Source organism: Pelophylax lessonae (genome assembly GCF_965119305.1).
Source record: "Pelophylax lessonae genome assembly, chromosome: 1".
NCBI classification, from domain to species: Eukaryota; Metazoa; Chordata; class Amphibia; order Anura; family Ranidae; genus Pelophylax; species Pelophylax lessonae.
Window position 1 is genome coordinate 549872038 of NC_138768.1, and position 26908 is coordinate 549898945.

General features: G+C 42.1%; 1 protein-coding gene across 1 annotated transcript; it reads right to left on the minus strand.

The window, feature by feature from the left end:
- Positions 1–934: 934 nt before the first annotated feature.
- On the minus strand, positions 935–25576 carry LOC309544934 (uncharacterized protein). Its single transcript, XM_082243938.1, has 5 exons — positions 25238–25576; positions 24864–25042; positions 14877–14931; positions 6467–6548; positions 935–1212 (listed from the first exon to the last, which is right to left on the minus strand). Exons 2-5 carry the CDS (start codon positions 24983–24985, stop codon positions 1019–1021), a joined length of 453 nt encoding a protein of 150 aa, XP_082100064.1. The 5' UTR covers positions 24986–25042; positions 25238–25576; the 3' UTR covers positions 935–1018.
- Positions 25577–26908: the final 1332 nt, after the last annotated feature.

The window sequence follows — 26908 nt, forward strand, 5'->3', positions numbered from 1 at the left end:
CTTCGCCAAATGATTTGGACCAGTGTATAAACCAAGTTCGATTGCCGTCGAGCACCCGCGATCGCTCCCTGTGAAGAGAGAACAGCGGTCTGCTGTTGTAAACAAAGCAGACCGCTGTTCTCTCTGGAATCAATGCAGAGTTCCTGTGTTCCTCCTATTTAGGAACACAGGTCTCTGTATTGATTTCACAAGCCCATCCCCCACACAGTTAGAAAACACTCCCCTAGGCTCACACTTAACCCTTTGATTGCCCCTGGGTTAACCCCTTCCCTGCCAGTGCCATTATTACAGTAACAGTGCATATTTTTAGCACTGATTACTGTAGTAATGTCACTGGTCCCCCCAAAAGTGTCAAAAATGTCAGTTAGGGATGCAATCTGTCCGCCGCAATGTCGCAGTCCTGCAAAAAAATCGCTGATCGCCGCCATTACTAGTAAAAAATAAATAAATAAATAAAAATGACATAAATCTTTCACCTAGTTTGTAGACGCGATAACCTTTGTGCAAACCAATCAAAATATGCTTATTGGGATTTTGTTTTACCAAAAATATGTAGCAGAATACAAATTGGCCTAAAATGATGAAAAAAATTAGATTTTTACATTTTTTGGGGGGGATTGTTATATAGCCAAAAGTGATAAATATTGTTTTATTTTCAGAATTGTCGCTCTTTCTTTGTATATAGCGCAAAAAAATAAAAATTGCACAGGTGATCAGATCAAAAACCACATAAGAAAGCCCTATTTGTGGGGGGGGGAAGAACATCCATTTTATTTGGGTACAGCAATGCATGACCGTGCAATTTTCCTTGAAAATAACACGCCGAATCGCATAAAATGGTCTGGTCATTAAGGGGGAAAATTTTCCGGTCCAGAAGTGGTTAAAGGGATTTCTAATGCTCAATTCATCAAAAATTTTTTGTTATTTTGGATTATTTGGTGTGTATACATCCTTTGATAAAACATCTTTCTAAAAATAACTCCATCCTCAGAATAGACTGTTATGTGACAAACATTTTTTATAAAATGGCACACGAGGAAGACTTCTTAGCAGATCCATTTGCTGGAGCAGAATTTTTCTTTTTAGCTTCAGTTGTAGAAGGAATTGTGTTTGCAGGCTGTTGCACTGAGTCCATTATAGAATGGGTTTCTTTGTTTACACTGTAGTCTGCATTGCCTTGTCTTATTCTGCTCTGCTTAGTGTTATCTGTATCTAATAAAATGAGAAACATATTTTTGCATTAGAATATTTAAACCCCGTCACTAAAATCTCATATAACATATTTTTAAAACTACAGCTTTCATTAAAATAATACCCTGTGTGAGCACTTCCTGTTATAGGGTGACAACACCCTGTCCTTATCTCCCAGTTGCATTCCTGTGTTGTCACCCTGTCGCAGGCTCTCCCAATGGAGTCTACAACCTGCTGTGCTGATGCACATTGCACACGCATGTTCCATGGCTGACACCATTTAGAAACTCATCCTGAGAAACTAAGTGCAGCAGTTACTGGAGTGAATGCATGTATACAGGAAGTGACTGCAAAAAAGGTTGCAAGAGATATGTAGTGCTGACAAAGGATAAAAAAGTATTTTATTAAAAAGCATAGCAGTTGTTCATGGTACACAATGCTTTAGCAAACTAAATATCTTTTAGTTAGGGTTTACACCTTAGTGAGTACACCCCTCACATTTTTTTCAATATTTTATTATATCTTTTCATGTGACAGCACTGAAGAAATGACACTTTGCTACATTGTAAAGTAGTGAGTGTACAGCTTGTATAACAGTGTAAATTTGCTGTCCCCTCAAAATAACTCAACACACAGCCATTAATGTCTAAACCGCTGGCAACAAAAGTGAGTACACCCCTAAGTCAAAATGTCCAGATTGGGCCCAAAATGTCAAGATTTTGTGTGGCCACCATTATTTTTCAGCACTGCCCTAACCCTCTTGGGTATGGAGTTCAGCAGAGCTTCACAGGTTGCCACTGAAGTCCTCTTCCACTCCTCCATGATGACATCACAGAGCTGGTGGATGTTAGAGACCTTGCACTCCTCCACCTTCCATTTGAGGGTGCCCCACAGATGCTCGCTAAAAAAAAAGGGTTTAGGTCTGGAGACATGCTTGGTCAGTACATCACCTTTACCCTCAGCTTCTTTAGCAAGGCAGTGGTCGTCTTGGAGGTGTGTTTGAATACTGCCCTGCCGCCCAGTCTCCGAAGGGAGGGAATCCTGCTCTGCTTTAGTATGTCACAGTACATGTTGGCATTCATGATTCCCTCAATGAACTGTAGCTCCCCAGTGCAGGCAGCACTCATGCAGCCCCAGACCATGACACTCCCACCACCATGATTGACTGTAGGCAAGACACACTTGTCTTTGTACTCCTCACCTGGTTGCCGCCACACACGCTTGACACCATCTGAATCAAATAGGTTTATCTTGGTCTCATCAGACCACAGGACATAGTTTCAGTAAGCCATGTCCTTAGTCTGCTTGTCTTCAGCAAACAGTTTGCAGGATTTCTTGTGCATCATCTTTAGAAGAGGCTTCCTTCTGGGATGACAGCAATGCAGACCAATTTGATGCAGTGTGCGGTGTATGGTCTGAGGACTGACCCCCCACCCCTTCAACCTCTGCAGCAATGCTGACAGCAATCATACGTATATTTTTTTCCCAAAGGCAACCTCTGGATATGACATTGAACACGTGCACTCAACTTCTTTGGTCAACCATGGCGAGGCCTGTTCTGAGTAGAACCTGTCCTGTTAAACCACTGTATGGTCTTGGCCACCATGCTGCAGCTCAGTTTCAGGGTATTGACAATCTTCTTATAACCTTGGCCATTTTTATGTAGAGCAACAATTCTTTTTTTCAGATCCTCAGAGAGTTCTTTGCTATGAGGTGCCATGTTGAACTTCCACTGACCAGTATGACAAAGTGAGAGCGATAACACCAAATTTAACACACCTGCTCCCCGTTGACACATGAGACCTTGTAACCCTAACGAGTCACATGACATCGGGGAGGTAAAACGGCTAATTGGGCCCAATTTGTACTTTTTAACTTAAGGGTGTACTCACTTTTTTTGCCAGCGGTTTAGACAATAATGGCTGTGTGTGGAGTTATTTGGAGGGGACAGCAAATTTACACTGTTATACAAGCTGTACACTCACTACTTTACATTGTAGCAAAGTGTCATTTCTTCCGTGTTGTCACATGAAAAGATATAATAAAATATTTACAAAAATTTGAGGGGTGTGCTCACTTTTGTGAGATACTGTGTATAAATATAAACATACAGTATATATATATGTATATATATATTTTTTTTAACATTTTTTTTGTACTTTGTATTCTTGTATATTGTATATATATTTGTATATTTTAATATACAAGAAACTATTTCATGACTGGCCTCCATGTTGGTAAAGTTTACTTAAAATTAGACTAAAAAAGTGCACTACCTTCTGAGTGCTCCCAGTATACTGGCACCACTGGCTTTAAAGTATAACTAAAGCGAAAACTTTTTTTTGTTTTGGATAGAGTGGAAATCGATTAGAACCCCTGTCAGGTTTTTATTGCTGTCTGTAACCTCCGTCAGGGAGATTCACTCTCTTTGTTTGTCCTGGTTACCATTATCATTGAAAGTAAAAGTAAAAGAAAATCCCAAGTTTTGGATTACCCCCCCAAAAAAAAAGTAATATAGGGGAAGTCTTCCAATGGGGGCACTAGTTGTGGTGACCTGGGGGTCCCCAAGGAATTCCTAGAATTTGCAGGGATTTTCTCTTACTTCCTATTTGACTATGGGACAAAAAGTGAGGTAAAATCTCTGCAATGGGACACAAATGGGGGAAAGAAAATCTGACAGGGGTTATAACCTTCTCTTGCTCTATCCAAATAAAAAAAAAAACTTTGCCTATAGTTCTGCTTTAATGATGCAGTAATCATTAATTTTGCCTGCATAACTAGCGAACAGATGCCAGGAGTTTAGCAACCCGGCTAACTGCAGCCACATGCACTGCATGCACTTCAGTACCTATCACGTGTCTGCACAAGCACTTACATGCCATTCACTCTCTGTCCTGGAGGTGCAACAGGAAATGAGAGAAAATCCCTCTAGTAATGGAATTCCCATCTTAGAAAGTTGTCCCATTTGGTGAACTTTTTTCTCACTTCTTGCTTTGATGACAACTCTAAAATTTTGAATTTCCCATTGATTGAATTTTCTGTCTCATTGATGATGGTCATCAAGACAATTGAGGGAAGCACCTCAGTGGGGACACAGAGAAATGATACCTGACAGAGGATCTACCATTTCACTGCTCTATATTAAAAAAAAAAACATTTTAAAAACTTGCCTCCACGTATATTTTAGGAGGTAAATGTGGACTGATTGTCATTGGTTACTGTATTTTGCACTGCCCTCTTAGATTGCATTTAGGCATTTTCAATACAGTTTGGTTGGTGAAAAATTTCTGCCTAGACATACAACGCACATTGTACGAGTATATGCGTACTGGTACTTCACATGTATAGATAACCCTCTGTCAGGTGATGAAACTCTAAGGTTGGCCATACATGGATTAGGCTGAATAAAAAAATTTAACAGATTACTCCATCCACACAAGCAAGGTAGATGGAGGAATCCTCAACACTGTGTAATTGTATTCTGAAAGCGGGGACTCCTCCGCTGTCAGAATACACCAACTAGCTGCAGCACTGATCGAACAAAGATTTTCCAACAAGCCCAGCAGTGAGAAGTCTATCATTAGATCGACTTCTTGTGAATGGGAACAGCCATAGATGGATCAGAATTTGGCTGGTTTCTGCTGAACTGGCTGAATATCAATCCATCTATAGCCAGAATTATTTCTTCTCCAACCAAGGGCTTACTGGCATCAAAATCGACTAAAATCACAGGTATTGGGAAACAGAGTTGAATGTTCATGCGCACGTTATTGTTAAGCCTTGATTATTGCTATTTATCCTTCAGGAGAGTTATTATAATTAACTAATTGTTTAGAACTTTGCATGTGGTAGCATGAAGGGAGCGCTAGCACCTGCACTTTCCTGGTAAGCAGTGGTGGAAAAATCATCCCACATTCATTGACATCCCTTTAGTGTACTCAATTTCATCTCACACATAGTTACATAGTTGGTGAAGATAAAAAAGACACCAGTCTATCCAGTTCAACCTGTGGAGTGTGTGCTTGTGTCTGTGTCAATAGTATATTGTATATCCCTGTATGGTGTGATCGCTAAGGTGTCCATCTAATAGTTTTTTTTAAATTATGGACACTCCCTGCTTGTGGAATAGAATTCCACATCCTTACCACTTTTGATCATGAAGAACCCTCTACGTAGTTTAAGGTTAAACTGCTTCTCTTCCAATTTCAGTGAATGGCCGCACGCCTTTTTAAATTTTCTTTCACTGAAAAGTTTTTACCCTATGCTAGGGTACAACCAGTACAGAATTTGTGCATCGCTATCATACCCCCTCTCAAGCGTCTCCTCTCCAGAGAGAATAAGTTCAATGCTTGTAGTCTTTCCCCATAGCGGAGATCATCTAGTTCCTTTATTAGCTTTGTTGCCCTTCTCTGGACTCTATCCAGTTCCAGCGCATCCTTCCTGAGGACTCATGCCCAGAACTGGATGGTATACTCAAGATGCGGCAGGACCAGAGTCTTGTAGAGTGGGAGGATTATCGTTTTATCTCTGGAGTGAATCCCCTTTTTAATGCTTGCCAATATTCTGTTGGCCTTGCTTGCAGCAGCTTGGCATTGCATGGCTTTGCTGAGCCTGTCGTCTACTAGGACCCCCAGGTCCTTTTACATCCTAGATTCCCCCAGAGGTTCACCCCCTAGTGAGTAACTTGCGTTCAAATTTTTTGCACCCAAATGCATTACCTTACATTTTTCACAGATAAGGTAACTGCATGGCAGAATGATGATATTATTAGATACAATTGTAGATTTAGTCAGCAGATAAAATTTGCAAACATAAGTCTTAAGTTGACCAACGCTGCTAGAATTTTGGCCGATTTGAAGGAATCAGTCAAAATTCTAACAGTGCGTGCTCCTGCTGGCTCAACAAAAGTTGATTATTCAGTTACTTTTTGCTAATGGTTTCAGGCCAAAGATTGTCAGCCGAACATTTCTTGCAGCCAATCTGATGCAGGCCCTGTTTGGGTTTTCTGACACGTGGTGCTAACAGCTGTCAGAAAACAATAGCCCAGCAGAGGGCTTTCATCCATCCATACTATTTGTGTGGATGGATGAGTCTGTTCAATGAATGTTGTTCAGCCTGTAGACTGATTGAGAACGTTATATTAGAGTACGGTATGTCCAGTTCCAGGAAACCCTGCTGAGATGTGGCAGGGGATGTGTTTAATTTAGAGTATAACACAATCAGCAGAACAGTAAAGAACCTATAGAAAATCATATTTGAAAGCGTAAATACTTACCTAAGCTTTCTTTTGTGGATTCCTGTTTATTCTTTATGTTATGGGGTCGTTCAGTGCTTCTTTGCTTCTTGTTAAAGTGTACCTATAGTTACATTTAAAAAATCATTATGTTCATTTTCTTATTAGGTTTCCGCCATTTCTTGCCTACTCCTACTAATGTGAACAAACTTGAAGTTTTGCTCTGCTACAAATGCCGCTTTATACATTGACATACTTCCTTATGCCTCCTACACACGTTCAGATAATCGGACGACATATCGTTTGCATTTTGTTGCATGATACTAATATTGAATTCAACAATGCATATAAACATATGATTTTTTTCGTACGATTCCGGAAAAGCTTCCTGGTTGCTTAGCTATGTATCAGATGGTGCAAAACAAAAACAATGGCAGCCAGGCTTTTTCCATGCTATTTTAGTGTTTCTGATCATGCACGTCTTTGTCGATCGATTTTTAGCGGACACATACTGTTCTGATTAAACGATAGTCGTTCGCTAGGCTATCGTACGACAGAAGTTTTCGTGTTTGTCCCTTCGGATTTTGTTGGATGAACTGTCGTGATCGGCTGTCGAAAGCTGTGTACTAACGATCAGATTATCGTGCGATCAAGTCGAAAGCGAGTATTTTCGTTCGATTATCTAAACGTGTGTACAAGGCATTAGACTTGTTAGGACAGACAGTATGGTCACCTGCTGACTTGACACCATTCACAGGCAGCTAACTCCACAATAAGACGCAGAAGTTGAATCCAACACAATTTTACTTCAGCTAATTGCAGTACAGAAGACAATTTTCCAGTCTTTTGGCATGTAAGAATGGGGTTGATTTACCAAAGACAAATAGACTATGCACTCTGCAAGGGCAGTTACACTTATTTCCCCCAGGGCTTAGTAAACTGAAGCAATGCATTTTTCCATCATCCAATAATGTACAAGCAAAAAATGCTTTTTCTATCCTTGCACCTGATTGGGTATTCTTTACAAAGTGAAGCTTTACCAAAATCGATCAGCTGGCGAGCTTTATGGCCAGCTTTACCCTCACTTTGATTCTTGGTGACATTGGTGCTCAGGACAAATAGAAAGAGCAAACCTCTCCAACAGGGACACAAAGGACAATAAAAACCATACAGTGGTTCTAATGCTTTACCACTCTACCCAACATAGTTTGAGATTTTTAGATCAGTGCACAGAAAGTTACAAGCAAACTGAATTTTCCTCAGTATGAATGGGCATTTTTCTGTAGTTGTGTACTGTCCAAAACTAAAATCTAAAGAAAATGACAGCAAATAAATAGGCATCATAGCACACAAAAGGAGCAGGTTTTTTCCTTACCACTCCTTGCACACCAAAACTACTTCAGGTTAGTTACTGACAGTAATTACTTATTGTATCAAATTATTTAAAATAATGGTGCGCTGTTCATACCTCCAATTCATAAAGTTGTTACGCATAAATCATAAAGTGCTAAGTGATCAATAACTTGACTCAAAAAATTTTCAATTAATATATATATATATCTATATATATATACATATATACAGTATATATACACATACATACACATATATTTATGTGGGTCGCCTAATGGCGCAAAATAAACAAAATAAAAAAAAAGTGATAGAAAAAAAGTGCCAAGATAAAAATGTCCAAAGTCCAAATATAAGAAAAATACAGGAGACAGTCCACACTTCCAGATATGTGCAAAAATAGCGATTTCCCAAATAACTTGCAGCCACCTTGTCACCTCTGGCTGCAGTGCACGTTCACCTTAATGTTTTGACCATGAGGTCAAAAATCGCAGTTTGTTTAACCAGATGAAGCTGATTCATTTTTTTGGTCCCCGTAGTCCTCCTTAACATAAGATTGCCCCTATATAAGGGATAATTCCTTTCCACGATTTTGCAGCTCAAAAAAAAAAAAAAACAGATGATCCGCTCATCATGCAGTATATCGATAAAACCATATTTATTAAAATAAATGTTGTACACACTCACATGATGCAGTACTTGTAAATAGCATGATCATAAATAACAGCAGTAAATCCTCTCACACATACGCTCATCTAATTACGGGTCTCAGAGACAATGGGAATGACGTAACAGGCTCCTCCCGACGCATTGCGTCACTAATCACGTGACTTCCTCAAGAACCCTTTCTATGGGCAATCTTATGTGAAGGAGGACTACAGGGCCCACAAAGTGAATCAGCATCTACTGGTTAAACAAACTGTAATTTTTGGCCTTATGATGAAAAGGTGGTTGCAAGTCATTTGAGATATCCCTGTTTTTGCACATATGTGGAAGTATGGACTGTCTCCTGGATCTTTCTTATATTTGGACTTTGGACACCTTTATCTTGGCACTTTATATAACGTCTTTTTAATTTTTAGGTGGTCCACATACTATTAGGCAGTCCACATATATTTGTGTTGATATATTAATTGAAGATTTTTTGAGTCAAGTTATTGATCACTTAGCATTTTATGATTTATGCGTGGCAACTTTATTAATTGGAGGTATGAACAGCGCATCATTATTTTAATACATTTGTTACTTTTTGAGTGAGAGAGTGCACTTATTGAGTGGTGGCAACAGTTATTTATTCACCCAGTCTATAGCAGCGCATGGGTATATTTTACCATTTATCTCAATCACTTATTGTAATTTAGTGTTATCAGCTTGCAGTCACCTCTTGGTGGTGAAAACTGTTATTAACATTAAAGTTACAGCTCTTGGCATGTCATGTGCACACATCATTTTATATTCATACCCTTTAACAGGTGCCTACACACTCACATTTAGGACACTCTGCCTATTGTGTTGTGACACTGCGCATAAGGCAGTACATAGGTATATTAAAAATTGAGTTCACTAACTAGTATTTATTAAGTACATTTGGTATTATTTACTCATATGGCTAGGCTGAATTTGTATGTTTTATACGTGTGTAAATGTGTGCAGGTGCTCTATTTTAACTGCCAAAGGATTTTTAGTTATGGTCACTCAGCCTTATAATTCAGATCAGCAGTAGTCTGCACTTTTTACAGACTACTGCGCAGTTTAGCAATATAACTTGGTCTAAGGCCGCATTCGCACGGGTGTTTAGACAAAGCGCTAATCCCAGAGGCAGGAATCTACTGATTCCTGCTGCTGGGTTTACAGCTGTGAGAGGATAGCTTTGGCCATCAAGCCCATACACACAGTGTATCCTGCAGCAATTACTGCAGCTATTTGCTAGCTGTACGAACAGCCGTGAATAAATGTGGCTGCCAATACCCTGTCATTGTAGTGTATGGACATCTTGTAAACCTTAAATCTTTACCATATTGTGCCCACTTCTTGCCAGAGGCTTTCCCACGACAATTCTAGCCATTAGGCTTTAGATTCTGAAGAAAGGACTGTCCACTCAAAGAAGTACAGTTGCTGAACTATACTGGTGATTTTTAGAAGATGCCATTTACAGTCACATTATATAGACATACTATCCACGGTCACTTGACAGTATTTGGTAATCACATAGGGTAGATAATCCACAGCAGAAGGGGACAGAGCTGCGGGGGTAGGGGCTGTGTAATGCAAAGGGGTCTAGAGGTGTGGGGGGCTGTGTAATGTGAAGGGGTCCAGAGGTGTGGGGGGCTATGTAATGTAAAGGGTCCAGATCTGTGTAGGGGGGCTATGTAATGTAATGGGGTCCAGATCTGTGTAGGGGGCTGTGTAATGTAAAGGGGTCCAGAGGTGTGGGGAGGGCGCTGTGTAACGTAAAGGGGTCCAGGGGTGTGGGGGGGCTGTGTAATGTAAAGGGGTCAAGAGGTGTGTAGGGGGGCTGTGTAATGTAAATGGGTCCAGAGGTGTAGGGGGGCTGTGTAATGTAAAGGGGTCCAGAGGTGTAGGGGGGCTGTGTAATTTAAAGGGGTCCAGAGGTGTGGGGGGAGGACTGTGTAATGTAAAGGTGTCAAGAGGTGTGGGCAGGCTGTATAAGGTAAAGGGGTCCAGAGGTGTGGCAGGGGCTGTGTAATGTAAAGAGGTCCAGAAGTGCGGGGGCTGTGTAATGTAAAGGGGTCTAGAAGTATGGGGGCTGTGTAATTTGAAGGGGTCCAGAAGTATGGGGACTGTGTAATGTGAAGGGGTCAAGAAGTATGGGGACTGTGTAATATAAAGGGGGTCTTTCTACATTTTACCGGCAGTTATAGCTTGCACGTTTTTTTCTACATTTTCTGAAAGCGCACCAGAAGTTCCGCATGCTGCCTCTTTGGCGCACTTTAAGTGCCAGTTCATACTCTTGCGGCTGCGGCGAACGCATGTAATATCGGAGCACACTGCTCCTTCATTACATGCGATCGGCTGTGCGGTGCAAATTCAGCCATACACTTTGTATGGCTAAATTCGCACTGCACCCGCACAAAAGTCGCACATGACCCTTTTTTTCAGCCGCATCAGGATCGGATCGCACAGTGGTTCATACTTGTGCGATCCGATCCTGTGCAAACTGTAAAGATCGCACTGCGATATGTGATCAAACTGGGGGTGTCGTTAACATTTCATTGACACCCCCAGCGTATCGCATATGGCAGTATGAACTGCCAAGGGTGCGTTTGCGATGCGGGAACAGGCTGCGAATTCGCAGCCTTCCTGCATTGCATAAGTGTGACCCGGCACTAAAAAAACAGGAAAATATATTTTTTTGTGTGTGGGGGGGGGGGGGGGGGTGACACCATGTTTTACTGCACCAGATGGCATCAACCCTAGTGATGCCCCATAGTAAGTGTGCCACTGCAAGTTACATGTACTTCTGTATGGCGCTGGCCGCCCGATGACAATCCTTGGGTCAGTCGGTGCAATTTTTGCAGAGGAGGGGCCTGGTTACCTGGGGGAGTAGAGGGAGGAGGATTCTTCTGGGTTTCGGCCCGCAGTGCGTGGAGGCGCTACACGTGACATCACTTGACGTTGATGTCAGCAGGTCGATGCACGGTACACCACCTGCCCACCCGGGGGGGGTGCGGAATATAGGATCCACCCCGGGTGCCAAATGCTCTAGGTACGCCCCTGGCCTTAGGCTATCTGTGTCCAGCTCACGACTCCCTATTTGTCGTTCTAGAGACAGGATTACTACAGCTGCAGTACACATTGCCCAGGTCCTCCAGGAGGATAGACTCACTTCAGAGAACATGTGGCCTGTCCTGAAGAACCTTCTGCAACCCGCTCCAGCCTCCACTAACCGTAAAGAGACAGGAAAACTACGACCTGCTCTTCTGGGTTCAGAACTACCTCACCCTGTCCTCCAGCCCTGTCCAGGGCCCCTGCACAGGTGGACATTGTTAGAATATATTTATTGAACTCTGTATTTTTTAGTAATAAGATTATGATCTAACCATCATAACAGACACTTTTTGGCGCTACCCTTTTTTTTATAGTCATTGCTATTTGCATGCACCTCTCATTCGCACCGCAAGAATTTTGCGACTAATCAAGTGTATGTTGCTAAAAGGCCATGTAAAGGAGGCCTTAAAGCTCTTTTATTGCTTGAAAATAGTTTTTTGGCCATAGGCTGGGCATGGTAGGATTTGAAATGAAAAAAGCAACTTTTGACTTTAAAGTATACTTAAAAGACAAAGCTTTTTTTTTTTTTGTTTTGGATGGAGTGAAGAGAAATCAGAACACCTGCCAGGTTTTTATTGCTGTCTGTGCCCCCGTTAGGTAGATTCACCCTCTCTGTCCTGTTTACTGTTATCGTCAAAAGTGAAAACCTAGAACACTAACAGAGAGGAAAACTTCCAATGGGGACACTCGTTCTGGTGACCCTGGTGACATACCAGGATTCCCTAATTTTGGAGGGATTGCCCCTTACTTCTTGTTTTGGTTGTGGGACAGGTAGCAAAGTGAAGTCCTCAATGAAACATGGAGGGCAAATAAAAAAACGACAAGGATTATAAACCTTCCTTTACATTATCCAAAATGTAAAACAAAATAAAATTGCCATTATTTCTACTTTAATGTTTTTAATGCAGTAGATATTTAGCATGCGACTTCTTAACGTCTTCATGCCGCGCCTCGCGGCTCTTTAAGAGGTTTAATATGCCGGGAGGTGGGGCGTGGCATAAGATCATGTGACCACCGTAATTGGCTGTCACATCGGTCACGTGACCCGAAAACTCCTGATTGAATGCAGCGATTGGGAGCCTTCAGTTAGACACCGGTCACTGTGCCAGGAATGCGCAGGGCGTGCGCTCTCGGTGCAATGCTATTGATCACAATTCACGCAAATATGCGGCCTTTTGGCGCTAAGGCCCAGGCGCCAAGAGGCCACATATGTGATGTTAGTACAGTGATCTCCCCTGCTGTACTATTGTTTTCTGACGGGGGCGCCGCCGACGCTCCCCACCCCCCCCCCCCCGCCCCAAAACACTACAGTAGGAAAGCCGATCAGCAGACCTTTTTCCATCATTCCCCTTCGACAGATGCTGGCCAAACGTGTACAGTGCACAAAGATTGGTCATCCTTGCATTTTGTCTTTCCATATTTGGAAGTACCAGGCATTTATCTTTATTCAAGGTGACAAGAGTGGTGGGGGAGCAAAAGCAAAAGGTGAGGAGACGGACATTCAATTAAAAATTGTATGGACAAAGCATATATTACATTACATAAATAGTAAAACCTTGGATTGAGAGTAATTTGGTTTGAGAGCGTTTCATGACAAGCAGAACATTTTTTAACTTGATAAACAAGCGATGTCTTGATGTACAAGTAGCGTCATGTCACAACTGAGTAGTGTAGCAATATGGTTACATTTAATGAAGGAACAACATCTAGCAACCTACATGGTTGATGATTAAAACAGGCACATCTAAGAATGCAGGCATCCTGGGTAAAGCTGTCCACTTAGACTGTTCTTCACACCGACATCGACGTCATTCCTTCCACACTGCGCTCCACAAGCTCTCAATCCTCGCTTTCAGATCTCTCTACTGCAGGGTAGCCTTCCCAAGCATGACTGCAGACTGACAGCGCTGAGAGCCGGCGGTGGGAAGGATGGTCTATGTGGACAGCTTTACCCTGGATGCCTGCATACTTAAGGCCAGTACACATGATAAGAAAATCGAAAATAAAATTTAGTCTGACGAACAATCTGACGATTTTCAAATCGTTTGGTGCTTTCCACAGCTGATTCCGAATTTTTAGACAACAAAAACGAAATGTGCAGGCCATAAAACTTTTATTGTACGTAAACACAATGTCCGATTTTCATTTAATTAGTACAGTTTTCATCCGAAAAAAATTGTAAAAGCAAGACTAGGCATGCTCGGAAACGAAAGAATACATACAAAACAATTCAACACATGACATCACTTCTGAAGTTGAATTCTGTCGTACGAAAATTTTTGTATGTTGAGTAACCTACTTTCAATATGAGACTAGCATGCAACAAAAATTGGACGAAAATTTGTCCGATAATCTGATCGTGTATACCAAGCTTTAGATGTGACTGTTTTAATCATCAACCATGTGAGTTGCTAAGGCCCCGTTCACACTGGGGCGATCCGACTTGCTGGGGCGACCTCATAGGTCACGGCGCAATGCTCGCACCCCGACCTCGGAGCGGCCGGCACGGACTTCATAACATTGAAGTCTATGCAGGTCGCTCCAGGTCGCCCCAAAGAAGCTCCGGACCCTTTTTCTAAGTCGGAGCGACTTGTGTCGCTCCTATTAGAACGGGTCCACAGCTTCTCTATGGCAGGCGACCTACGGCGACCTGTCAGGCGACCAGGTCGCCTGACAGGTCGCCCCAGTGTGAACGGGGTCTAAATGTTGTACCTTCATTAAATGTAACCATATTGCTAAACTTAGAGGCACCTCTCTTCTCTTTTATACTCTGTAGCTCTTGCTGGATTTTGCTTCTAATCACCTTGTGGAGGCGCTATTTGTGGATGGACATTTTACGTTACACAACCTATCACATTGCTATAATCTTTTATATGGACTATAAACTGAAGGATTTATGCATAAATGGTTGTTGTGAAACCAATCATCTGAGTTTTCGTTATTTCTTATGGGGAAGTTTGCTTCGATATAAGAGTGCTTTGAATTACAAGCATGTTTCCAGAACGAAGTATGCTCGCAATCCAAGGTTTTAATATATAATGATTTGTTTTTTCCTTGTTCCAACTTGTAAAAGGTGCTTTGCATTAATATGTAGACACCAAGAACAAAATATAAACTATCATAGGACATTTGTTATTTAGACACCAGTAATAGCCAAATCCTGTATTTTACATGCATGTTCAGACACAGATGCTGGCGTTTTATTCAGTAATGCAGTATGCTGGACTGTTCTTATAATATTCTGAAAATAATACGTACGTATAAGTCATGATAAGATTTGCAAATAAAATAGCAAAAATGATGTTCAACTTACATCTGCTCCTTTTTCTTGTTTAATATTCCCACCCAAGGCATGTTGTTGAAGATATCTGTCAGAAGTACAAAACAGTTACTATTTTTACAGTCATATATGTGTGATACACTGGAAACTTTGTTAAAGTCATTGTTAACCCAATTTTTTTTTTTAACTACCTCAATACTGGGCACTTAAACCCCCTTCCTTCCCAGACCAATTTTCAGCTTTTAGCGCTGTTGCATTTTGAATGACAATTGCGCGGTCATGCAACATTGTACCTAAACCAAATTTGTGTCATTTTTTCCCCACAAATAGAGCTTTCTTTTGGGGGTATTTGATCACTGCCAGGTTTTTTCTTTTTTTGGTGCACAAATAAAAAAAGACAGAAAAGTTTGAAAAAAAAAAAAAGTTTTTTTGTTTAGGTTATAAAATTTTGTGAATAGATACGTTTTTTCCTGCACTGATGAGCACTGATGATGCCGCACTGACAGGCACTGATGAGGAGACACTGATTGGGTGGCACTGATGGGGTGGCACTGATGGGGTGGCACTGATATGCAGCACTGATAGGTAGCACTGATATGCAGCACTGATGGACACTGATATGTGGCACTGATATGTAGCATTGGTGGGCACTGATAGGCAGCGCTGATGGGCACTGATAGGCAGCACTGATGGGCACTGATCGGCGGCACTGATGGGCACTGATCGGCACTGATGGGCGGCACTGATTGGCACTGATGGGGGGCACTGATGGGGGGTACTGATGGGCACTGATAGGCAGCACTGGTGGGCAATAATGGGCACTGGTGGGCAGCACTGGTGGATGGCAATAACGGGCACTGGTGGGCAGCACTGATATATGGCATTGGTGGGCAGCACTGATAGGAGGGCACTACTGGCAGGCTGTTTGCCATCCCTGGTGGCCATGGTGGGCATCCCTGGTGGTCATGGGTGGGCATCCCTGGTGGCTCTAGTGGCATCCCCTCCCCCCAGGGCTGCACTGGTAATCAACCATCTGATTACCAGCACAGAACCCCCTGTGATCAGTGAGTACTTAGAAATACTCACTGATCACCCCAGCTCCAGTATCGATCCTCTTCTTCTCCTCCCTGACAGGATCTGTCAGAGAGGAGAAGAGATTGAAGCCGTTACAACGGCTGTATTTACATTGCATGACGGCTGTGATTGGACACAGCCGTCATGTGATCAGGAGGGCCAATCACAGGGCCCTCCTGACGCATCTTGTTGCGCTGTGTCCGAGGGACACAGGCACATCGAGATCGCGCCGCTGCGCGTGCCCGCGGCGGCGCGATCTCGCTCCTTCTGAAGGACGTTCCGGAACGTCCATTCAGAAGGTCGAGACTCCCACCCGGCCGTATATGTACAATGGCCCGGGTGGGAGGTGGTTAAATAACAAACACGTTATACTTACCTGCTCTGTGCAATGGTTTTGCAAAGAGCAGCCCCAATCCTCCTCTTCTTCTCTAGTCCAATGACACAGAGTGCAGCTCGGCCCTGCCCCCCAACCCCTCCTCACTGACTGTGATTGACAGCAGCAGGAGCCAATGTTTCCTGCTGCTGTCTCTGAGCCAATGACGGGAGAGAGAGCGGAGAGAGCTGCTGCTCTTATGCACAGAGATTAATTGAGTTAGGCTCAGGTAAGTATAAGAAGGGGGGCTGGGGAGCTGCACTTAGAAGGTCTTTTATCTTAACCTCTTGTCAACCGTATAAATTACTTATATGGTGGCAAGGCGGCTGTGCTACGCCGGCAACCCGACTGCTGTGATTATACACAGCAGATGCAGATCAGTAGGTTCTGGCCAATGGATTAGCGTCGGCACCCACCGATTATCCGGGAGACACACGGGACATGAGTTTCGTCATGTCAGCCGGGAAGTAATGGATTTTCTTTCCCCCCAAGGTGGGGAAGAAAATCTATTACTTCCCCTAGTAAAAGCACCTCACACAGTACACCAAAACACTGGCTAGGCACACATTAAACCCTTTGATCACCCTAGATGTTTAACCCTTTCCAGGCCAGTGTCATTGGTACAATGTCAGTGCATATTTTTAGCACTGATCACTGTATTAGTGTCACTGGTTCCTAAAAAGTGTCAAAGTGTCAGTTAGTGTCCGAATGACCGCCACAATACCCTAGTCCCGCTATAAGTCGCTGATCGCTGTCATTATTTGTAAGAAAAAATAAATACATTAAAATTCTAGTATATATTTGTAGATGCTATAACTTTTGCGCAAACTAATTCATTTTTGGGATTTTCTTTTACCAAAAATATGTAGCAGAATACATATTGACCTAAATTTATGAAGAAATTTGATGTTTGATTTTTGTCTATTGATAATGTTTTATAGCAGAAAGTAAAAAATATTGTTTTTTTTTTTTTCAAAATTGTCGGTCTTTTTTTTTTATAGTTTAAAAAATAAAAAACACAGCGGTGATCAAATACCACCAAGAGAACGCACTATTAGTGGAAAAAAAAGGACATCAATTTTATTTGGGTACTGCGTAGCTTGACTGGGCAATAGTCAGTTAAAGTACCGCAGTGCCGTATTGCAAAAAATGGCCTGGCCATGAAGGGGGGGTGAATCTTCGGGAAGTCAAGTGGTTAAAGGATAAGTTCACTTTTTTTTTCTAATTTCCAGCTCCCCTATGTACCATTATACCATTAATGTACTTATTTTGCAGAAATAAAAAGGCTTTCTCATTATCTTACACACCCCTTACATCTATGTTCACCTGGCTGTATAAAAAAAACGTCTCCATTACTTCCTGGACAGACCTTGGAATGTGACATAGGAAGGAGTTTACCAGCTGACCTCATAATCACAGACCCGGTGTAACGTTAGAAAACCATACCTCGTTAGAATTCCATACCTACATCACTTCCTGTCCGAAACAGCAGAGCAGCGTAGCAGTGCGCATGCTCAGAGCCCCGGATACATCATTGAACAGCTGAGAAGTTGACAAGTGCGCATGCGCGGAGGGTATGAAATTATCACGGTAGTGTGTGTAATGTTACACTTGCGGTGGTTACATGAAAACAGCTCGGCTGCAACATGAGTCATCTCCGCTCCTATCCCTGTCACTTCCCTGATGTCGGCTAATAAATATAAAAGTGGCGGCGGGTGTATGAAATCTAAATGACGGAGATGTTGGCTCCGTGATCCGCTTTTATATTTATTAGCCGAGATCAGGGAAGTGACAGGGATAGGAGCGGAGATGACTCATATTGCAGAGGAGCTGTTTTAATGTAACCGCGGCAAGTGTAACATTACACACACTACCGTGATAAATCCATACCCTCCGTAGGTGCACTGGAAGTGACGAGGGTATGGTTTTCTCACGGGTATGGTTTTTTCACGGAACACCGGCATCATCTACCCTCCTACTCAAGCACATCACTACCACCCCTTATCAGCTGCATGTTTTCCAAATGCAATCAGTGAATACCATTCTCACTAACTAAATATACAGCAATAGATTGTTCATTTTGCAGACTGTGTAGAAGCTGAGCGATCAGATAACAGCCTATGTGGATTGAGCTGTAATACAGAAAACAGGAATAGAGGACAGGCGCCACTCAGTAAAACAATCAGGGTTTATTGCACAGCATATATAGCACACTTACATTAAGGCAAGGGTATAGGCTTCTCCTTAAGGCTCCTTAATCCCTTCCAAGCCGAGGACGGCAGTGAGCCGCTCGTCCACTGGTGATGACGTAACGCGTTTCGGAGCATGCGCACTACGATCGTCTGAAGAAGGAGCGTAGTGCGCATGCTCCGAAACGCGTTACGTCATCACCAGTGGACGAGCGGCTCACCGCCGTCCTCGGCTTGATCCGGCTCCCCCATTGGACTTCCCCGAAGTTTCGTCATCTCCCGGCTGCTGGCTCGGCCAGAAGCGGAAGTACCACGCCATGGAAGGGATTAAGGAGCCTTAAGGAGAAGCCTGTACCCTTGCCTTAATGTAAGTGTGCTATGTATGCTTTGCAATAAACCCTGATTGTTTTACTGAGTGGCGCCTGTCCTCTATTCTTGTATGTGCCAGCGGGATTTTTGGCTTCTGCCTGCCCACAGTGCTGCCCTCCGTGACAACACCCCATTCTCATCCCAGTGCGGGCCCCATCCAGTCGGCACAAGCGCTCAACACATCCTCTTCTGCTTCGGGTAATACAGAAAACAGGATAAGTATGTCCTGGGTTCTTTAAAGCTCACCATACAATTTAAAATCTGATTGTACTATACCCTTCAAAGCTACCATCAACTATGTAGCGCAAGGGCCTGCCTGATTAGAAACAGAGTGATTGGATAGATGGTGTGTCCTCCTATTATATAGTTTTGGTAAATCCAAAGGAGATCATACAGAGATTGTACTATCAGATTGTATAGTGTAAGGCCACCTTTATAGACTTCAAATTAACTAGTTGTGCTTTCAGTGCCACACACATTTTGCCACGTGTAAAAGTGAGCAAAAAATGCAGCAAAACAGTAAAAAACATACGACCCGCCAAAATGTCCCATGAGGCACGTGTAACGCAACCCATTGAAATCAATATCACAGGAAAAGCGAGCCAAAAAACACACGCTCTCACTACACTAAGTACATTTCTAAACACAAGGCAAACCACACAGAAAATGCGAACTTGAGTTTCAGGAATGCGCTTCAAATCCACCAAAAACGCCCCCCAAAAAATGCATGCAGGAATACAAGTTCCCGCTATGCAGAGATGTGAACAGGGTCTGACAGAGTGTCTCTGTCCAATCCCTCCTATGTACTGATATAAAGCTGGCCATACACCAGGAATATGGATGTTCAATCTCTGTATAATTTACCAGAACTGTGGAATAGGAGGACTCGCCTATCTTTTCATTCACTCTGTATCCAATCAGGCAGGCCCTTACACTACACTACATAGTTGATGGAAGATCTAAAGGAAATGGTACAATTTGACTGGGCCAGCTTTATACCAGTACATAAGAGGAATTGGATGGAGACACTCAGCTGTCAAGCCCTGTTCACATCTCTGTCTAGCAGGAACTCACATTCCCACATGCGTTTTTTTGGGGGGCGTTTTGGAGCGTTTTGTTCGTCACGCATAGGGCAGCCCACTCACTTGAATGGGCTGCCCTATGCACACCAATCCCCCCAAAGAAGCTCCAGTACTTTTTTAGAACAGTGCGTGGGTATTTTTTACCATGCTTTTTAGTGAGTTTGCAGTACGTTTCTGAAACGCAATGTAAAGCGCACATTTTCTTTGCAGTTTGCCCTGTGTTCGGAAACACGCAGATATAATTGGCGCCTCTTTGTTCTTATGTAAACAAAACAATTCTACCTTCAGGCCCCATTCACACCTAGCATAGTGGGAGCGCATATTTTTTGGTGCATTTTTCCTGTGACACACATAGGGCAGCCCACTGATTTTAATAGGTTGTGCTACACATGGCAAAGTAGCTCATGGGACATTTTGGCGTGTTCCAGATTGCACGTTTTGTACTGTGTGCTTAGCTGTGTTTTTCCCTTTCCCATTTTTTCACGTGGCAAAATGTGTGTTTGCTTCCATGTTTGTGTTCCATTAACAATTAATAGCGCTTAAAAATTAACTAGTTAATTTTAGGTGTATACACTATACAATCTAACTATACAATCTCTGTACAATTTCCTTTATATTTACCAGAAGTATATAATAGGAGGACCCACCTATCTATTGATTCACTCTGTATCCAATCAGGCAGAGGCCCTTGCATTACATCAGAGGTGTCACCAGTGGCCCCAGAGAGTTTAACATGCGGCTCGGGCCGTGTGGAGAGACGCTGGGGATGCTGTGCAAACATAGCAGCTGTGGTAGCTTACATTGACAAGCCAGGCAAATGTACGTGTGGAGGGATGCTGTGCAAACCTAGTTGATGGGTTCAGGGTGTGTGTGCCAATGAGGTCAGCTTGTAAACTGCTTCCTTTGTCTTACTGGCTCTTTAATCCCAAATCTACATACCAGGAAGTCTCTGAAGCTTTCTATGGAACACAACAAGGGCTAAGGCAAGGCCTTGTTCTGAAATCAAAGAAAGCTTTTATTTTTTTGCAACCGAGGTACATTAATGGTTTATTGGTACATAGGGGAGCTTGATTTTAGAAAAAAAATGGTGAACTTAGCCTTCAATGCAGAGAATACATTAAGATAAAAAGGCCTTCAGACTCTAGAACCACTTTGAATGTTTTGGCTACACATGGTAGCCTTTCTCTATACAGATCTATTTAATCCCATGGCTATACTGACACATTGTAAACACAGTTATAGTAGACAGTATGCAAAAAAACTGGAGAAAAGAAAATGGAAAAAAGTTGTGTATGTTAACCTATCAGGTTTCATCTTAAAATACCGAATTTGGTCACTATGAGCAACTACCCTCTTTTGTTCCTATTTTCTCTTTTTCAGCTCTATACAAGTCCACAGACTTAAGCCTCGTTCACACGCGTCGAAAATCGGCAGGGAATTTTCGTCCGACGACCGATCTGCCGATTTTCGGCTTGTTAGTATGATGCTTCCGACAACCGACTCCGACTTTTCGGCCGAAAAAAATCTGGTGTGCAGACTATAAAATTTTTGTCCTCTGTCAAAACACGGCCGATTTTCGTGCAGTCAGTACAGATTTCGACAGGGAAAAATCTTATGAGCAAGACTGGGCATGCTCAGAGAAGAAAGAACACAAAGAAAGCAATCCAACACATGACATCACTTCTGAAGTAGAATTTTGTCGGGCGGGAAAAACCGTGTGCAGTCTAGAGCACATTCCAACCAACAAAACACAACTCTGGACAAAAGACGGCCGATAATCGTTGCGTGTGTACTAGGCTTTAGGAACACAAGCTGTTACCTTCATGTTTCATTCTCTGTGGCCTTTTCCCAGACCTTTTCCCAGACATGGCATGTCCAACTTTGTGTGCTTTTTTTGTCAGTAGTTTGCCTATTAGCCCTAAAAATGTACTTTAGCGGAATTTGCCCCCAGGTTTGGGTTGACCAAACTTCTAACAACATTCACTAAACCCTTAGTGAATCAAACTCGGGCAGATCAGCAGATCCTTAGTTCTCAACCTAGCTGTTAATGATTCTAGCACCCACATTCACTTATAGCTACTACAATTTTTAAACTGTGTTCTGGCTTATAGTCTGCAGTACCATGTTAAAGCAGCATTATGCGCAAAGTGTTTTACTGCCTCCCAGTTGACATGAACTGGACTGCCTGCACAGGGATGTATGTAACACCTGTGCATCCCAATGAAGGCAAATACGACCCTCGCATGTAGTACACCAGTGTGATCAAAGCCAAACTGATGACTACTGATTTGGGTTACTTCAGTTTACATCAATATACATATCCCTCTTCAGTTCACATCAGTTTTCAGTTCAATCCAGTTAATTTTACATCCATTTTTTTCATTATTGCAGACATTAGTCATCATAGGTGACAAAAGTATAAAAACAGACATAAACAGAACAGACATAAGTGGGGGACATCCATTTACATCCGTTTATAACTGTCTCATTCGGAAAAGGGTGCAGCCTTGTTCCATTTAAAAAAAAAAAAGAGACCAGAACAGCTATGGATGTAGGGGGATATAAAAGGTTTATCATTTGTTTACATCCGAAAGCCCATAGAAATGAATTGCTGTCTGATTTTTTTCTGGAAATGGATGAATGAAAAGGTAACGAAGCCCCGCGTGAAAGGGATCTAAGTATAGAATTGTGAAAATGACTATAACTGTTACAATACAAAAAAATATATACTTTTCTTTACATAGCACATGTATTTTGGCATTTCTGTACCAATGTAAAACTAATAGAATATTTTTTGGTTGTATGTCCTCAGACATATGCTGCAAACACAGGGGTTCATTTACTAAAACTGGAGAGTGCAAAATCTGGAGCAACTGTACATGGCAACCAATCAGGACGAGGAGGGGGGGGGGGGATGGCGGAATGTCCCATGGTAGGTGAAGGTCTGCTTTAATATTTAAAAAAAAAAAACAGGTTGATTTACTAAAACTGCATAGTGCAAAATCTGGTGCAGCTGTGCATGGTAGCCAATCAGCTTCCAACTTCAGCTTGTTTAACCTTCCTAGCGGTATTCCCGAGCGTGACTCGGGGTTAGATTTTAGAGCCAAAAGCGGTAACCCCGAGCCACACTCGGGGTAGCGCTAGGAAGATCGCTGGATCCTGGTAGAGGTTTTACTTACCTTTTCTCCAGGATCCAGCAAAGAATGCGGGCGGTATGCGGCGGCGGAGCTTCCTCCCGATCGTCTGCGAGCCCCGGCTTCCGTCTCCGGCGACGTGACGTCCGCCGGGGGGTGGAACCGGCGGCAAATCCAAATGTAAAACACACCAAACACACTGATATCATTCAAAATAAAAAAAAAAAAAATCACATTACATTGCCGCCCAGTGCCCTTTCCTGCAGTTTTACTGTACTTTTTATGTAAATATATGTATATATATATATATATATATATATATATATATATATATATATACGTATATATATATATATATATATATATATATATATATATATATACATACATATATATATACATATATACATACATATATACATATATATATATATATATATACATATATACATACATATATACATATATATATATATATATATATATATATATATATATATATACGTAATTCTTGTGAATGAGCAGCCCAAACCAACTGTATACATAATATATGTATACATACATATATATATATATAATATATATAATAAATGTATACAGTTGGTTTGGGCTGCTCATTCACAAGAATTACATGCAAAATAATGGTACCGCTTTGAGCACGTAAAATCCAAAGGAATCATACCGCCAGGGAGGTTAATTAAGCTTTGACAAAAAAAACCTGGAAGTTGATTGGGTTCTATGCCGAGCTGCACCAGATGCTCTGAGTAGATCATAAGGAATCTCTGAGTAGAATACTTCAATTCCAAGGTTATAGTGACCCATGATATTTTTATTTTGGTAAAAGAAAGTCACATGACAGATACCTCTACAACATGTGTGCAACATCATCAGGTTTTTCACACACCTACAGCTATCATCCCACCATCCTGAAGTCCCCTAGTGGACTTTGAACTGGGCCACTCAAAGCCATGAGAGCAACCACCTAATCTTCTGGGCAACATCACCAGGTTTTTCACATACGTAGTGCTATCATCCCACCATCCTGAAGTCGCCTAGTGGACTTTAAACTGGACCACTCAAAGTAATGAGAGCAACCACCTACTGTTCTGGGCAACATCATCAGGTTTTTCACATACCTACTGCTATCATCCCACCATCCTGAAGTCCCCTAGTGGACTTTGAACTGGGCCACTCAAAGCCATGAGAGCAACCACCTACTCTTCTGGGCAACATCAACAGGTTTTTCACATACGTAGTGCTATCATCCCACCATCCTGAAGACCCCTAGTGGACTTTGAACTGGGGCCCTCAAAGCCATGAGAGCAACCACCTACTATTCTGGGCAACATCATCAGGTTTTTCACATACCTACTGCTATCATCCCACCATCCTGAAGTCCCCTAGTGTACTTTGAACTAGGCCACTTAAAGCAATGAGAGCAACCACCTACTGTTCTGCGTTGAGAATAAATTCTTAACATACATCCAGATTGCAATTGCCTTTTTTATAGTCAATAGCATCCCCACCAATGCAAGTCTTTTTCTCCATATTCATATCTTTGTGGAATTCAAATACTACACTCAAAGGCCTTAGCCGCTTTCTTTTCTTCTCTCTTTTGTTAGTGGATGCTCCCGAATACCTGTTTTGACTAGGAAAACCACTCACACCATATAAAATTGAACATGCTTATGTTTTCTTCCACATAATCTAGAAGCCTTCACCAACACATCTCCTTCTCTAATCATGTTTTTATGTCCAAATTTTTCCTTAGCGATGTATGACTTGAATGCACATCTTACCTTTGGAGATATGAATTGCTATTCCTCGGATTCTCATATTCCTTGCTACCTTCTGGAATCCATTTTATGGCTGTGTCTACACCAACTCCAACGTGTCCTTCAGCGCCTGAAGATATTGGCATCCTTAGTCAATATAGCGACTAGTCTTTTAACCAGTGTAAGGCTACTAAGTTCATTGACTAAAAAAGTTTGCAAAAAAAAAAAAAAAATTAACAAAAAAAAAATATAAAAAATAAAACTGACTTCAAAAACAAATTTAAAAGCAACCATTCATGTGTAGATTATTTAGAGGTGTTAAGGCAAACAGTAAAAAATTCATTTGTAAAGAAAAATGATGTAGCTTCTGTATATGCATTGGTAAATAAACCTCTTACAGTAGCGCTGAACTGTAAATGAAAGATTATATCCTTGGGCTACGTGAACAGAAGACGATGTATTTTTCATGCATTGTCACACTTCTGCTTGCTCAGAGTGAATGATGTCTAGTGACAAGAAAGTAGATATTGTTCTACAGCCTGAGACATCTTGCAGACATTCCATTGGACAGAATCTGTTTGTTATTGTTGCTTTGACTACAGCAGGTTTTGGTTACCACAGTCGCTCACAGTCAGAAGGACTTGTTGCACATACATGACAGAATTTCTAAAGCTGCACCAGCTAGACTTTCATCTTTAATCCACAAAGAAGGAATATTAAGCTCGTAAGCCACACTGGAATCCACATCCTTGTTAAATGCATGCAATACTCTCACAACATAACCTAATGATATACCAACAGCATTAAAATTAAGAAAAATAATAAAATGTATGCACAACATTTAATCAAAATGACAACTGGGTGTTGTGCTGCTCCTCGGTAATGTACCAATATTATAACCCAATATGCTATAATCCCCAGGGCTTTTTTTCTCCGCGAACAGGTGCAGGTACTCCCCTCTTCCGAGTCACCCCTTGCTTCCACCCCTTATCCACCTCCGAGCACTGTCCTTTGGTTCCACCCTCTACGCACTTCCCAGTACCCCCCCCCCCTTTTAGAGAATACAGATCCAAGTATCATGTTGTGGTTCTAGTTAATTTGTATAGAATGTATAAATGATAACTAGAAAAGCAGTAAAATAGATCCCCTGGAATCAGCAACAATAGACTCCCCAACAATAGATCCCCCCAGCAACAATACATCTTCCCCTGCAACAATAGAAAAAAACAGTAAAATAGATCCCCTGCAATCAGCAACAATAGCCCCCCAACAACAATAAATCCTCCCCTGCAACGATCGCCCCCCCCCCATAAATCCTCCCCTGCAACAATATAACCCCCCCACAACAAAATGCCCTCCAGCAACAATAGATTCACCCCAGCAACAATATATCCCCCAGCAGCCAGCATCAATAGGCCATTCAGATCACCCCACTGACCCCAGCACCCCTTTGCCATTGCATACATTCAGACTGGAGGTGCCGGAACTGCGTTCCCCCGCGTTCCCGCTGAAAAAAGCCCTGATAATCCCCCAATAGTAAATTATAAAGGTGTGAATATATTTACTCAAATACAACCACATTGAACATAACAAACACCAACAGAAACTTAATAACACCACCCCGGTGCTATATTACCATTAAAAACTAAATAAATATGCAATGCAATCAATCCAGAATAGGATGAGGTCAAATACCACACAACCTCAGGGCACCAAGTCCACTTCTAAATACTAAACACTCACTGTTTAATTCATACAGTATTAATTCTTCTGTTTGTGAATATGGATGGCGGCACTGTGTAATGTTCCGGTACCTTTGGTACCCTAAATTACACTTTCCACAAGTGTAGGCGCCCTACCATTTACTTTTGGAAAGGTGCGCATACACCTTTAAGACTGGAGCTGTCATCACTCAGCGCCGGACTAGATGGCTATTTAGGGCGTCGGTTCTCACTCACATGTGTTCGTTCAAACACCAGTACCTGGATACTAATCTTGCTTGAAGCGTCCATGCTTGCAAGCTCTCCTCGCTGACGAACCTCGCTGCGCTGATCCCTGCATCCTGCTAC